We start from the raw sequence: 14,069 nt of genomic DNA, 5'->3' as shown, positions 1-14,069 counted from the left end.
ACGACTCGATTACATACCGTACTCCTTTCAAACTCCACCGTCTCCGTCTCCCACTCTAGAGAGTCCGTATCGATAGCCGAGTCGTGGGAATTGTGGGCCATCAGCTGGCGGAAACGCGCCTCCTTTTCCAGCTGCTCCTCCATACATTCCCTAAACACACATTTTAAGAATATTCACCCAACTTGTATCATAATTTTCCTCAACTTGATGTGACTGTGTGTGTTTTGAGACTCACTTGAGCTCCTTTAGTTCTCGCACTGCGTCGTTCTTCTGTTTGCGCAGGTCGTCCAGGTTTCTCAGAGCGTCGGCGAGATCGCTCACGGCTCGGTCCCTCTCGCGGCGCAGGTTATCGCACAACGTCCTGATACATAACACATTAACACAGTCAATAGAAAATTCTCAATATTGTTCTGTAAGACTTTATAAACAGCACTGTTTTATGGAGCTGAAATAGTCTCAAAATTAATGCATTTACATTTACATAGATAATTTAATATGTAAGATCATTCACATTCACAAAATATGCAAATCCACAACATAGTTTATCTTCACAAAGTAAGATTTACAAGGCGAAACACTAACCCTAACCCTTAATGCAGTATATATATTTATTTATAAATAATTAAATATCTGAATTAATAAATTCATGTAATTAAAAAAAAAAATCTTATTAAAATATTTTTGTAAAAAATAAATAAATTTATTTTAAATTTATTATAAATAAATTTTGTATAAAATAAATAAATAAATATTATGTGTTTATATATATATAAACTTTGAGAATATTTTGAAATGATGTTTACATCTTTTAGCAATACGCATCTCGATTTTAAAAATTATTCAAATGGATTTTCAGGGTTTTTATATATACACTATATATACATTATTTTACAAATTAATTAAATCTCTGAATTAATAAATTCATATAATTAAAAAAAATAAAAACCATATTTAAAAAAAATAAATATATATATTTTAAAATACAAAAATATATATCAATATATTAACTTTGAGAAGATTTTAAAACAATGTTTACATCTTTTATTATTGCACATCTTGACTTTAAAAACGATTAAAAAAAAGATTTTTGGGGATAAAAATATATAAATATATAATATATATATATATATATATATATATATACCCTAAAAATCTTTATATATACACATATACACACTGTTTGCAAATATACTCAACATCTTTACAGGAATTAGCTTACACATTTGATATTTATACTGTATATATAGTATTTCTTAAATAATAAATTCAACATCTGAATTAATGAATTCATATAATTAAAAAAAAATAAAATAAAATATATATATATTTTTTTTTATTATATAAGCTAAAAAATATATACATATATTAACTGAGTATATTTTAAAATTATGTTTACATCTTTTATTAATGCGCCACTTGGATTTAAAAATTATTAAAATTGATTTTCGTGGGGTTTATATATATATATATATAAAATAGTATATAAACTATTGTTTTCTTAGGTGTATTTAATGGGAGTCTTCTGTTAATCTGTGTAAAAATGTATGATAGTCATTATTTTTTGCTCTGAAAAAATACTAGTCAGGACACATTCTAATGCATAAAAAAAAAAGTTGTATTAAACTTTGTTTTTTTCGTCTTTGACCTATGTATCAGAAGCAAGGTATAATAGGACATTGGCATTGTATTTATTCACCGTATGCTCTCTCTCTCTGCTACGATCTTGTCTCTCTCCTGGAAGGCCCAGTCTCTGCGGCATTTGGCCACTTCTGCCTCCTGCACAGCTTCCTGGAGCTCCTCTGAAACGGCCTCGCACTGCTTCCTCAAAACCTCCAGCTCCTTACTCACACGCTCCATGTCCAGCGTCGCACTGTCCTGCTTCTACAGCGAGACAAACGTGATTAAATAACACCCTTAATGAACATATGCAATTTTGCATATGACCTAAAATGTCAGATTTAGGTCAGTCTGAGTCAGTGAACCTGTCTGGCCTGGTAGTACTCTCTCAGGAGCTGGTCTCTCTGGATAATGGCCTCCGTTCGCTCTTTACGGGCCACGTCTCGCTCCTCTCGCACCATCTCGATGTCCTTACAGGCCTGGCTCAGCTCCTTCTGCGTTTCGGCCTTATCCTGCACCTCGTGACAATACTTCTCCAGCAGCTCCGTCTTCTCCCGGATCGCCCGGTCCCGGTCCAGCAGAGCCGAGTTCAGCTCCTGCACAAACAACACAACAATCGTCAAAACAGGAATAATTAATCTGCATGACAAAGAGCCAATGCTAGGAAGGCTAGCAGTTTTTTGGAGGTTATTTAGGGTTGAAGGCTCACCTCAAATTCATAACCCTAAATATAAGCAATAGCAACAGTGATTACTGCCTGAGCAAAAACACTACATGACTAAGATTAAATAATGTAATAAACCAATGCATATATCACATATCATATATTATATTTATTAATTTAGTTATCTAGATTAATATTGAGATGCACTAAATTAGTAAGTTGTTTTTATTACTTAAAAGAAAATACAAAAAAGATAAATAGTATAATCTAAATAAATATTTATTTAGTTAATTGAATTAATATTGTATAAATAAATATCAACTAAAGAAAAAGACATTTATTTTTATATTTACACTTATTATATAATTAGAATAGTATATTTATTTAATGTCTGCGTACAATGCTAAATTTTTAGATTTATATATTTACTAATTTAGATTAATATTTAAATATTTAATTTATTTAACTAAAAAGATTAATATTCAGAATTGAATTTTACTTAATTACAAAAGATTAAATGCAGTATTTAAATAAACATGTATGTAATTAATAAAATTATATATAAATATTAAATAACTATATACACAATGATTAAAAGCACTCTTTATTTAAATATTTAAACAAATTAATTTTTATATTTACAATATTATTTAATTTATATACTTAGCATTTTCAATTAATATTTAAATATTTAATTAATCTATTTAACTAACAATATTAATATTCAGATATTAATTTTGTAAGTTAATATTTTTAATTATTTACTTACAACAGATTATAAGCAGTATTTAAATAAACATTTATGTAATGAATACAAATGTATGTATGTATGTATGTATGTATATATATATATATATATATATATATATATATATATATATATATATATATATATATATATGTATATATATATATATATATATATATATATGTATATATATGTATATATATGTATATATATATATATATATATATATGTATATATATATATATATATATATATATATATATATATATATATATATATATATATATATATATATATAAATAACTATTAAATAACTATATATACAACAGCAACTAAAAGAGCTCTTTATTTATATATTTAAAAATATACAAATTATTTTTTATATTTACAATATTACTTAGTTTAGATTAAAACTAATTAAATATTTAAATATTAAATGTTATTTAGTTAGCATTAACTTTTTTAAATTATTAAAAAAAAAAAAAAAGATTTCTAAACACTTTTGGTAGATGACTGAAATGTTCAAATGCGTCTGTAAATCTTTTAAATAAATCTTCTGAATAAACATTTTAGCTAAACTGAATCGTACTTCAAAAATGTTTAAAAAGAGCATGTTTGATTAATCCTCTGCCCTACAATCAATCACACCAGTTAGTGAAACCGTTCACAAACAAGTTTCATATTAACTCCTAATGTTGTCTTCTGTATTTGCGTGTGTTTGACCTGTCTGAGAGCCTCGATCTCCTCGCTGGCGACCCTCCTCTCGCTAGACGTGTTCTTGAGTTTGGCTTCGGCGGCCTCCAGTCCGGTCTGGAGTTTATCCACCTCTTTGATGACCTGATCTCTCTCGCTCATGATCAACCTATATTCATTTAACACCGAGTCTCTCTCGTCTTTCAGCTTCTCTGCGTCTTTCACCGCCTTCAGCTGCAGCGTCTTATATCGCGTGTTTTCCATCTGCAGCCGGTCGGTTTCTCTCTGCAGCTCCTCGTTCTGAGCGGACATCTTATTCAGCTCCTGCTGGAGACTCTCGAACCTGAAAGGGACCAATATGTCATCCTAACAGATATAAACGACTGATCTGTGAAGTGTTATGTCATCATTATGCCTTGAGTACCTCCTGATGGAGCCGCTGTACTGCTGCTGGAAATGCAGCGCCGAGTCTCTCTGCTTCAGCAGGACGTCCTGCTGTTTCTGCAAACGCCGGTTTTCTTCCTCCATCTGCTCCAGGCGGCTCAGATCGGCGTTGTGACTCGCCGTTTTCTCGTTGTATCGTTTCCTCAGGGCGTCGTACTCTTTCTTCATCCCCTCCAACTTGTTTAAGGCCGTGTCGTAAAGTTTATTCAGCAGGTCGGAGGAGCCGTTCTCCCTCATGACCTACGGTGAGAGAAAAAAAACATCTTTAACTCAGGAGAAACTGAATCCGCAACTGTATCAGTGAGTTTACTAAATTTTGCCAGAGGGAGAAAAGCATCACACCAGCTGATGGCGCCACTGGGTCACATGACTGCTCACACAAAGGTCAGATGAGCCCAAACAATCATCAAATGAAACATGTACAGCATTAACTTCTATAATATAAATAGATTATTCCGAAGGATATAATGTATGCATCATAATTTGATTGGATTGTAAAAATACAAATAATTCCACTGGTAGTATTATTTTCAAAGGCTTTGAAGATTACATTTAAAATGACATTTTAATGAAAGATCAAGAATATCCACCCATTTCTTCCCGTAAGAGTGGGCGTGGCCATTTGTACAATTTATGGGTGTGGCTTTCGGTCTCATACGCATCCAACTAATCTTATCTCTACAAAACAGTTTGTTTTGCTGCCTGATATTGCAAATTGGTGTCTTACAATATTATTTTAATGTAATATCTTAATTATGAACACCCACCAGTTTTACCGTTTACTGTTGTTTTTATTAATATTTTGATATTACCTTTTATTTATAACTATTTTATGTATTTATTTACGTATAAATTTATATTTATTTATGTATGCATGTATGTTCTTTGTATGTATTTAGGTTTCTTTTTTTTTTTTTTTTTTTTTCATATGTGACCCTGTACCACAAAACCAGTCATAAGTAGCATGAGTTTATTTGTAGCAATCATGCTCCATTTAGATATTTTTACTGTAAATGTATATAAAAACTTTTTGATTAGTAATATGCATTGCTAAGAATTCATTTGGAACTTTAAACACGATTTTCTCAGTATTTAGATTTTTTTTTTTTTGCACCCTCAGATTCCAGATTTTCAAATAGTTCTATCTTTGCCAAATATTGTCCTATCATAACAAATGATACTTCAATGGAAAGCTTATTAATTGAGTTTGTATATATCTATTGCATTGCATTTATATATTATATCACTTTTATATATTTATTTGTATTAGTTATTTAGAATAATATTTAAATATTGAATTAGTTTTAAATAAGTTATTTAGTCATTAATTCTTTTTTAAAAACTTCAGTCATTTTTATCAGTTTTTTTTTAATCTTCAAATTTTACCATTTAGGTTTTATTTGTACATATATTTTGGTTTTGGTTTTAGTAGTTAGTTCACGTTTATTTATTTATTTCCATATTTTATGTAATTTTAGTGATTCAACTTAAACTTATCAGTAAACTCAAACTCTCCAGTTCCATTTTTAATTCGTTAAAGTTTTTCATTTATCTGATTTGTTTTAGCTTTGTCAATCAGCAAATATTTTTTAATAGTTTTAGTTTTGTATTATTTTTATAAGAATTTTTTATTTATATTCTGAAATAGCATTTAGATTTTCAGTTTCAATCTTATGTAAATTTGTTATTAGCGTCTGATCTTTTTGACTTTTTGATTGATTTTTTTTCTCCCAAATATTACTACTTAGGTTTTTCTTTTTTAGTTTTACTTTTAGTTTAGTTGTAGTTTATTTATTTCAATTTAATGTCAATTTACAAATATGTTTTTAATGTTTTAGTGAACTATAATAACATGGAATATAACATGGACTTTGGGTTGCAAAACTTGCTTTCAAATGTTGTTTCATTAATACTTTAAATTATTATTTAGATTTTCAGTTCCAAATTTTTCATAAATTTGTTATGAGCTTTTGACCTTTTTGATTTATTTCTTCCCCCCAAATATTACTATTTAGGTTTTTCTTTTTTAGTTTTACTTTTAGTTTAGTTGTAGTTTATTTATTTCAACTTAATGTCAATTAACAAAAATGTTTTTTAGGGTTTTAGTGAACTATAATAACCATAGAATATAAAGAAATTTGGGTTGCATAACTTGCTTTCAAATGTTTTTGTGTATGAAAGTAATTTTATAAATATTTTCATTCATATTTTGAATTATCATTTAGATTTTCAGTTCCAATTTTTTGTTAGAAAATTTGTAATGAGCTTTTGAGTTTATTTATTTATTTATTTCCCCAAACACTACTATTTAGGCTTTTCTCTTTTAGTTCTACTTTTTGTTCAGTTGTAGTTAATTTACTCCACATTAATGTCAATTAACAAAAATGTTTTTAAGGTTTTAGTTAACAACAATAAAAATGGAATATAAATAACATTGGGTTGCATAACTTGCATAAAAAAATTTGTGTGACAGAGTAATTTAGCTAAAGAAGCCCTATAAAGCCTGACATTTCTGTGCACTGGTGTTTACATGAGTTCGAGTCCGTCTTGGATTGTTTTGTGATTCCCTCTTTCCACCGCTGAAGTCTCTTGTGCGATTCATAAGCACAAAAACCTCACCTCACCTCACCCACCATCTTCTCATCTGCCATGTATCTCAGCATCATTAATAGATAAAGAGCTTTTCCTTCTTCGAACAGACAGAAATACAAACCAGTCGTTTCTTGACCTGAACTTACTGACAACTGAGAGACTCGCTGACAGACACAGACAGAGAAATAAACGTGCAGTGACAGTACTAGGCTGAACAGTGCGTTTGCTATTACGTTTACTGCCATCATGGGCTGTACCCCGGCTGCAACCTAGTATTTATTCATGCTTTCGATTAGCTTTAATTTAAATTTATTAGGCGAAAACTCCATCTGTTTTAGGTTTTAGAAGCGAGTGTGGCGAAATGGCTCGATAGCGCCACCTATCCACCACGAGCTACGTTTCACATATTCTGTATTTCATGTGCGATTTCTACCTGTTGCTGCTGCAGGCGCATGTCTGCCACCTCGCGCTGGTCGCTGTCATGGATTCGGCGCAGCTCGTCGCAGGTCTGCTGCAGTTGTGAGTGTTGCTGCAGGAGCTGCGAGTAGTTCTGCTTCATGGCCTCCATCTCGTCCCGCAGCTGAGTCTGTTCACCAACCACACGGCCGTGAAGAGTGCTGAGAGACAGAGAGAGTCGCATGCGTGAGCGCATCAGTGAACAGCACAACAAATTCAGCTCAGTTAAATGTGCCAGATAAAACGATGACAATGAAAAAGATGAAAATTGGCTGAAAATGAACTTGGATGCTCTGCGGTGAATGGGTGCCGTCAGAATGAGAGTTCAAAGAGTTTACAAAAACATCACAATAATCCACACCACTCCAGTCCATTAGTTAACATGAAGACAAAAGACAAAAGCTGAAACAAATTCATCAAGGCATTTTTAAAATGCCATTTAAAAATCCATAATTTATAATAACACTTCCTCCATATCCTGTTGTCTCTTACATCAAAATCCATCCAGTTTTTGAACAGTAAGATTTGTAATGTTTTTTTCAAGTACATCAAAAACAGTAAAATTTAGAAATATTTTTACTATTTAAAACAACTGTTTTCTATTTAAATATCTGTTAAGATATAATTTATTTCTGTGATGCGCAGCTGAATTTTCAGCATCATTACTCCAGTCTTCAGTCTCACATGATCCTTCAGAAATCATGATGCTGATTTGCTGCTCAAAAAACATTTATTATTATTATTTTTATGATGTTGAAAACAGCGGAGTATAATTTTTTCAGGTTTCTTTGATGAATAAAGCATTTATCTCCAACAGAAATCTTCTGTGACATTATAAAAATCTTTAGCATCATTTTTGATCAATTTAAGACATAATTATAAAACTATAATTTCCTTCCAAAAAAAAAATAATAATAATAATAATAATAATAATATTATATTATATTATATATATATATATATATACATATATACTCCAAGCTTTTAAATAGTATAGCGTATAATGTTACAAAAGCTTTTTATTTCAGATAAATGCGTATCTTTGGATCTTTCTATTCATCAAAGAATCCTGAAAAAATGTACTTAACTGTTTTAAATATTGATAATAATATGATAATAATAATAATGTTTCTTAAGCAGCAAATCAGCATATTAGAATAATTTCTGAAGGATCATGTGACACTGAAGACTGGAGTAATGATGCTGAAAATTCAGCTTTGTTCACAGATATAAATTACATTTTAAAAATATATTCAAATAGAAAACTGCTATTTCAGATAATAAAAATATTTTACAATTTTACTGTTTTTGCTGTATTTGGATCAAATAGACGCAGGCTTAGTGAGCAGAAGAGACATTAAAAACATTAAAAAATTTACCGTTCAAAAACTTTTGAACGGTATTTGTTCAGACTGTTTCGGCTTGTAAACGATGCTTGATCTGTGCAGATTTCTCTCCTGATTCAGACCACACTATTTTTCACTGGAGAAAGTGTTATTGAAGAAAGTGTAACTGAACACTGGAGTGGTGTGGATTACTTGTGGATTATTGTGATCAGCTGTTTGGACTCTCATTCTGACGGCACCCATTCACATCCATTGGTGAGCAAGTGATGCAACGACACATTTCTCCAAATCTGATAAAGAAACAAACTCATCTACATCTTGGATGAGCACATTTCCACATTTTGTCATTTGTGAACGCTCACAGCAGGCGATTCAATTCAATACATCAGTCACTTGACAATACACTACGAAAAGTGAATTAAACTAAAGCATTGTGTCATCTCAGATAAAGATGGAGATCTCTAATCTGTGCTGTGTGTTTGCTTCACCACCAGATGTTACCCTGACTCACGGCAGCCAATCAGAGTCTTCCACATCACGCTAATGAGCACATAATGCTGTCGGCCGATCCTCTCATATACAAACACTCCCGTTACCCACCTCTACAGCAGCACACACAGCTTCTGGTGTTGGTGATTTGAAGTAAGTTGAGTTGAAATTTAAATTCTACTAAACGTATTATGAGTTTATATATTGTTAGAACAAGCTGCCCACATAAATGGCACAAAATGCCTTTGATAATCATATATATACGGTTAGAGCGCTCACTGGTAGTAATCGGCGTCTCTCACGGCCTCCTCACATCTCTTCAGGGTTTTGGTGTGCTGGTTCTGGAGAGACTGCAGGTCTGACATGGCCTTCATGCACTGGAGCTTCAGACGTTCGTAATCGTGACTTGGCTTCACACTCGGTCTACAGAAACGCAAATATATGCAAACGTCTCACACTGTGCAAAGCCACTTGGTTATTATTTATCATTTGTCATATACAGGCGCGTTCAAGAAGATCAAACACACACACAAAAAAAATGTGTGTTTTTTGTTTTCAGGGTCTATCAACATTCAGGTGAAGAGACACAAAAACAAAAAGTAAAAAGCCTTATGAAATAGTAATGAAAGTAAACATACTTTATTTATACACATAAAGCACTCTGTCCAATCTCACGCTCACAGATAAGATAAGAAAAGACGGACTGTCTAGCAGGGTTATAGTGTTTGTAAGATTGAAACTGGCCTTAAGAAAGATCTGAAATCTCCAGGTCAGTAACAAACACCCTCTTTTCTCCTCTACATTTATCCCAATAACAGTATGAGTTACTACAGTTACTACAGCTATAGTTACAGTCCAGTGGTATTTAAGTATAATTTTTATACTTTACTGCTTAATGTTTTTACTAGCTATTATTTTCATATTTAGTTTTCATTTTACTTTTAGTTTTAGTAACTGTCATGTGCTTTTATTTATTTTTATTTCAATTTTAGTAATTTTAGTACATTATCCTTTTATGACAGTTAGTTGCAAAAACATTAATTTTTTTTAAGTTCAAATTTTCCATTAAATATTTATATTTTAATTTTTTTTCAGTTCTAATTTTAGCAATTTTTATGAAACTATAAAAATATTTTTATAGTTTAATTTATTTCATTTTAGTTTTAGTCATTTTAGTACTACAACCTAAACTAAGTTGTTGTAAGAAGTTTTTAATCTAATATGAATATTTTATTTTAATTTAATTTATTTCAGTTTTATTTCAATTAATGAAAACATTTTGTAATAGTTTTAGTTTGCAGCAAAAGCAACATTTCTAATTTTTTGTTTAAGCTAAAATTTTCCATTATTTATTTATATTTTAATTTACTTTTATTTCAGTTTTAGTATTATCCATTTGTTTTTCCATCTAATATTTATATTTTAAATTATTTTTATTACAGTTTTAGCTTTAGTAATTTTAGTACTTTAAGTTTTTTATTTAATATTTATATTTTAATTTATTTAGGTTTTATTTCAATTAATGGAAACATTTTGAAATAGTTTTAGTTAACAGCAAAAACAACATTTCTAATTTTAAGTTAAAAATTTCCATCAAACATTTATATTTTAATATATTTCTATTTCAGTTTTAGTTTTAGCAATTTTGATTAAAGTTTTTCCATCTAATATTTATATTTTAATTTATTTTTATTTCAGTTTTAGCTTTAGTAATTTTAGTACTTTAAGTTTTTTATTTAATATTTATATTTTAATTTATTTAGGTTTTATTTCAATTAATGGAAACATTTTGAAATAGTTTTAGTTAACAGCAAAAACAACATTTCTAATTTTAAGTTAAAAATTTCCATCAAACATTTATATTTTAATATATTTCTATTTCAGTTTTAGTTTTAGCAATTTTGATTAAAGTTTTTCCACCTAATATTTATATTTTAATTTATTTTTATTTTGTTTTAGTTTTAGTAATTTTAGTACTTCATCCTAAACTAAGTTGAAGTTTTTCATCTAATATTTATGTTTTATTTTAATTTATTTTAGTTTTATTTCAATTAATGGAAACATTTTGTAATAGTTTTAGTTAACAACAAAAGCAACATTTCTCATTTATTTTAAGTTTAAAATTTTCCGTTAGATATTTATATATTCATTTATTTTTAGTTTTAGTTTTAGCAATTGTTGTGAACAGGGTTATTAACTAAAACTAAAATACTACAGTTGACTAAAACTAAAAAACAATTTAAAAATGTTACTTAAAATAAAATGTAAAAATGAACTAAAACTAAAAATATCAAAAACAAGGCAAAACGTCTCATTTTTGATTAGTGTAACTTCATGTACTAAAATAATTTAATGAAAAAAATAAATAATAATAAATAGACATAAAAAAAAATAAATAAATGAAAAATACTAATAAAAATTAAACTAAAATTAAAATATAAAAATAAAAAAATCAAAATATTCATAAAAACTGTAATAGCATTTTAAAGATACTAAAAAAACATAGCTACGGTTACATTGTTACTGTACCTGCAGTCATCAAAGGTGGTGCCGGGCGAGGAGAGGGCCAGTCGTTTACGCAGGTCGTCTCGTTCGCGGGTCACCTGTCTGAGCTGGAAGATCACCGTCTCCAGTTTCTCACTCATCACATGCTTGTCCAGGTGAGCAGGAGGAGGCGAGGATGCTGGGACAGACAGACGTGTGTATCAGTGAATAAATGACAAATAATAGCATTGTACACTATGTATGTACTTCACTACTGAAGAGGGAAATGGCAGGCAGTTGTAGCTGCACAGAGCTTTCAAATGCAGATCTGAAGACGCTAGGCCAGACATGTCAGGTTCACAAACTTTTGCTTTCAGTTTGAGATTCAGCTCTGCTGTTCATACAGATGTTATGAATAAACAATGATTTTATCTGGGCCACTGACGACCCGTCCCATATCCCTCACTGCACAAAACAACAGAGCCGTCTGTCTCGATTTAGACGTCTAATGGACAGAAGCGTCTCTCAGCTGGTGTCTGAGTTCACTCTGTGTTCTTCCCAGTGAGTCCCAGATTTCTTTTTCGCACCAGTAGGATGTCAAGAATATGTCAGGCACTGTACATCATAAACTACTACTGAGATGTGAAAGAAGTCTTTTAAGCTCAATAATGCTGCATTTATTTTGTTAAAAATACAGTAAAATTGTGAAATATTCTTTGTGAATATATTTTAAAATGTAATTTATTCATGTGCTCAAAGCTGAATTTTCAGCATCATTACTCCAGTCTTCAATGTCACATGATCCTTCAGAAATCTTTCTAATATGTGATTTGCTGCTCAACAAACATGTCTGATTATCATCAATGTTGAAAACAGTTGTGTTGCCTGATCTTTTTGTGGAAACCGTGATACATTTCATTTTTAAGGATTTACAGATCAATAGAAACAGCATTTATTTGAAATAGAAATATTGTGTAACATTAAAAAATGTCTTTACCGTATTTTTTTGAACAATTTAATGTGTCCATGCTGAATAAAACTATATATTTTTTTAAAATTAAAATTATATTGACCTCAAACTTTCGAAAAATAAATATATAATCCTGATTTAGAAAATAATATAAATATAAAATTTATATTTTTTATATAAAATATAATAAATATAATAATATTATTGCTATTATTATTATTATTATTAATGCAATATGTGTTATTATTATTATTAGTAGTAGAAGTAATAGTAGTAGTAGTATGATATAATAAAATACAATACATATAAATATTAAAGTAACATAATTTAGCATTTGTTTATTTCTTTATTTTGAAGCTATGCCAGCATCCAAGTCTAATAAAAACAGGGTAGAAAAAGAAAAAGGTAAGTTAGGTACGTAAAATACTGTTTAGAATTAAATAAATATGCATAATAATATATTAAATTGAATATTATTATTATCAACGATAAAAACAAACAGTATGTTTGTGGATTATTGATTATTTGTGGACTTTTTTAGGAGTGCGATACTGTTCGGAATTAAATACGTATATTAACACATTAAATTAAATCTTATTATCAATGTTACAAACAGTATTGTTGTGGATTATTGATTATTTGTGGACTTTTTTAGGAGTAAAATACTGTTTGGAATTGAATAAACATGTATAATAACATATTCAATTAATTATTATTATCATCATCAATGTTAAAAACAGTATTTTTGTGGATAATTGATTATTTGTGGAATTTTTTTAGGAGTAAAATACTGTTTAGAATTAAATAAATTTGTATAATATATTAAATTAAATCTTATTATCAATGTTAAAAACAGTATTTTTGTGGATTATTGATTGTTTGTGGATGTTTTTAGGAGTAAAATACTGTTTGGAAATAAATAAATATGTACAATAATACATTAAATTAAATATTATTATCAATATTACAAACCGTATTCTTGTGGATTATTGATAATTTGTGGACTTTTTATTAATAGTAAAATATTGTTTGGAATTAAATAAATATGTATAATAATATATTAAATTAAATCTTATTATTACCAATGTTAAAAACAGTATTTTTGTGGTTTATTGTTTATTTGTGGGCTTTTTAGAAGTAAAATACTGTAAGGAATTAAAATAAATAAATTTGTATAATATATTTTCTTAAAGAAAATGAAGCCTATTTTAAGAGAATTAAGACTTCTGCAATGTGACATTATTTCTATGACAATTAAATGCACTTCCCTCCCATAAAAAGTCATTTCTCATGAACGTAATGGCAAGAAAAACAAACAATAAAATGATCAAATTACCCTTGCCTAACAAAAAAAAAAAAAACACGCTGACCAGACTCACCGACGCTGCTGAGAGAACTGCTGCTTTCCGAGTCCGACGGCATCGCAGACAGAACGCTGCACGTGGAACCTGAAACAAACAAATATCAACATTTACTCCAGCATCTGAGAGTAAATGAAATCTGAGATCATCTGGTCAGTCTGGCTGCGTCTCAATCTGTGTGCATCAGTGTATTGTAAACATGAAT

At 29.4% G+C, this 14,069-nt stretch overlaps 1 protein-coding gene across 1 annotated transcript in view; it reads right to left on the bottom strand.

The window, feature by feature from the left end:
* Positions 1-14,069, bottom strand: part of dlg5b.1 (discs, large homolog 5b (Drosophila), tandem duplicate 1) — a 41,049-nt gene that overhangs the window by 17,961 nt on the left and 9,019 nt on the right. The window contains 10 exon segments of the mRNA XM_051124821.1: positions 18-150; positions 236-361; positions 1,697-1,881; positions 1,983-2,213; positions 3,753-4,065; positions 4,147-4,406; positions 7,192-7,375; positions 9,329-9,472; positions 11,579-11,732; positions 13,883-13,951. Of these exon segments, the coding sequence (XP_050980778.1) occupies positions 18-150; positions 236-361; positions 1,697-1,881; positions 1,983-2,213; positions 3,753-4,065; positions 4,147-4,406; positions 7,192-7,375; positions 9,329-9,472; positions 11,579-11,732; positions 13,883-13,951 (1,799 nt within the window).

This window comes from Labeo rohita, chromosome 12 (assembly GCF_022985175.1).
Source record: "Labeo rohita strain BAU-BD-2019 chromosome 12, IGBB_LRoh.1.0, whole genome shotgun sequence".
NCBI lineage: Eukaryota > Metazoa > Chordata > Actinopteri > Cypriniformes > Cyprinidae > Labeo > Labeo rohita.
The sequence above is the reverse complement of the archived record's forward strand: the minus strand, read 5'-3'. Positions and strand labels throughout refer to the sequence as shown.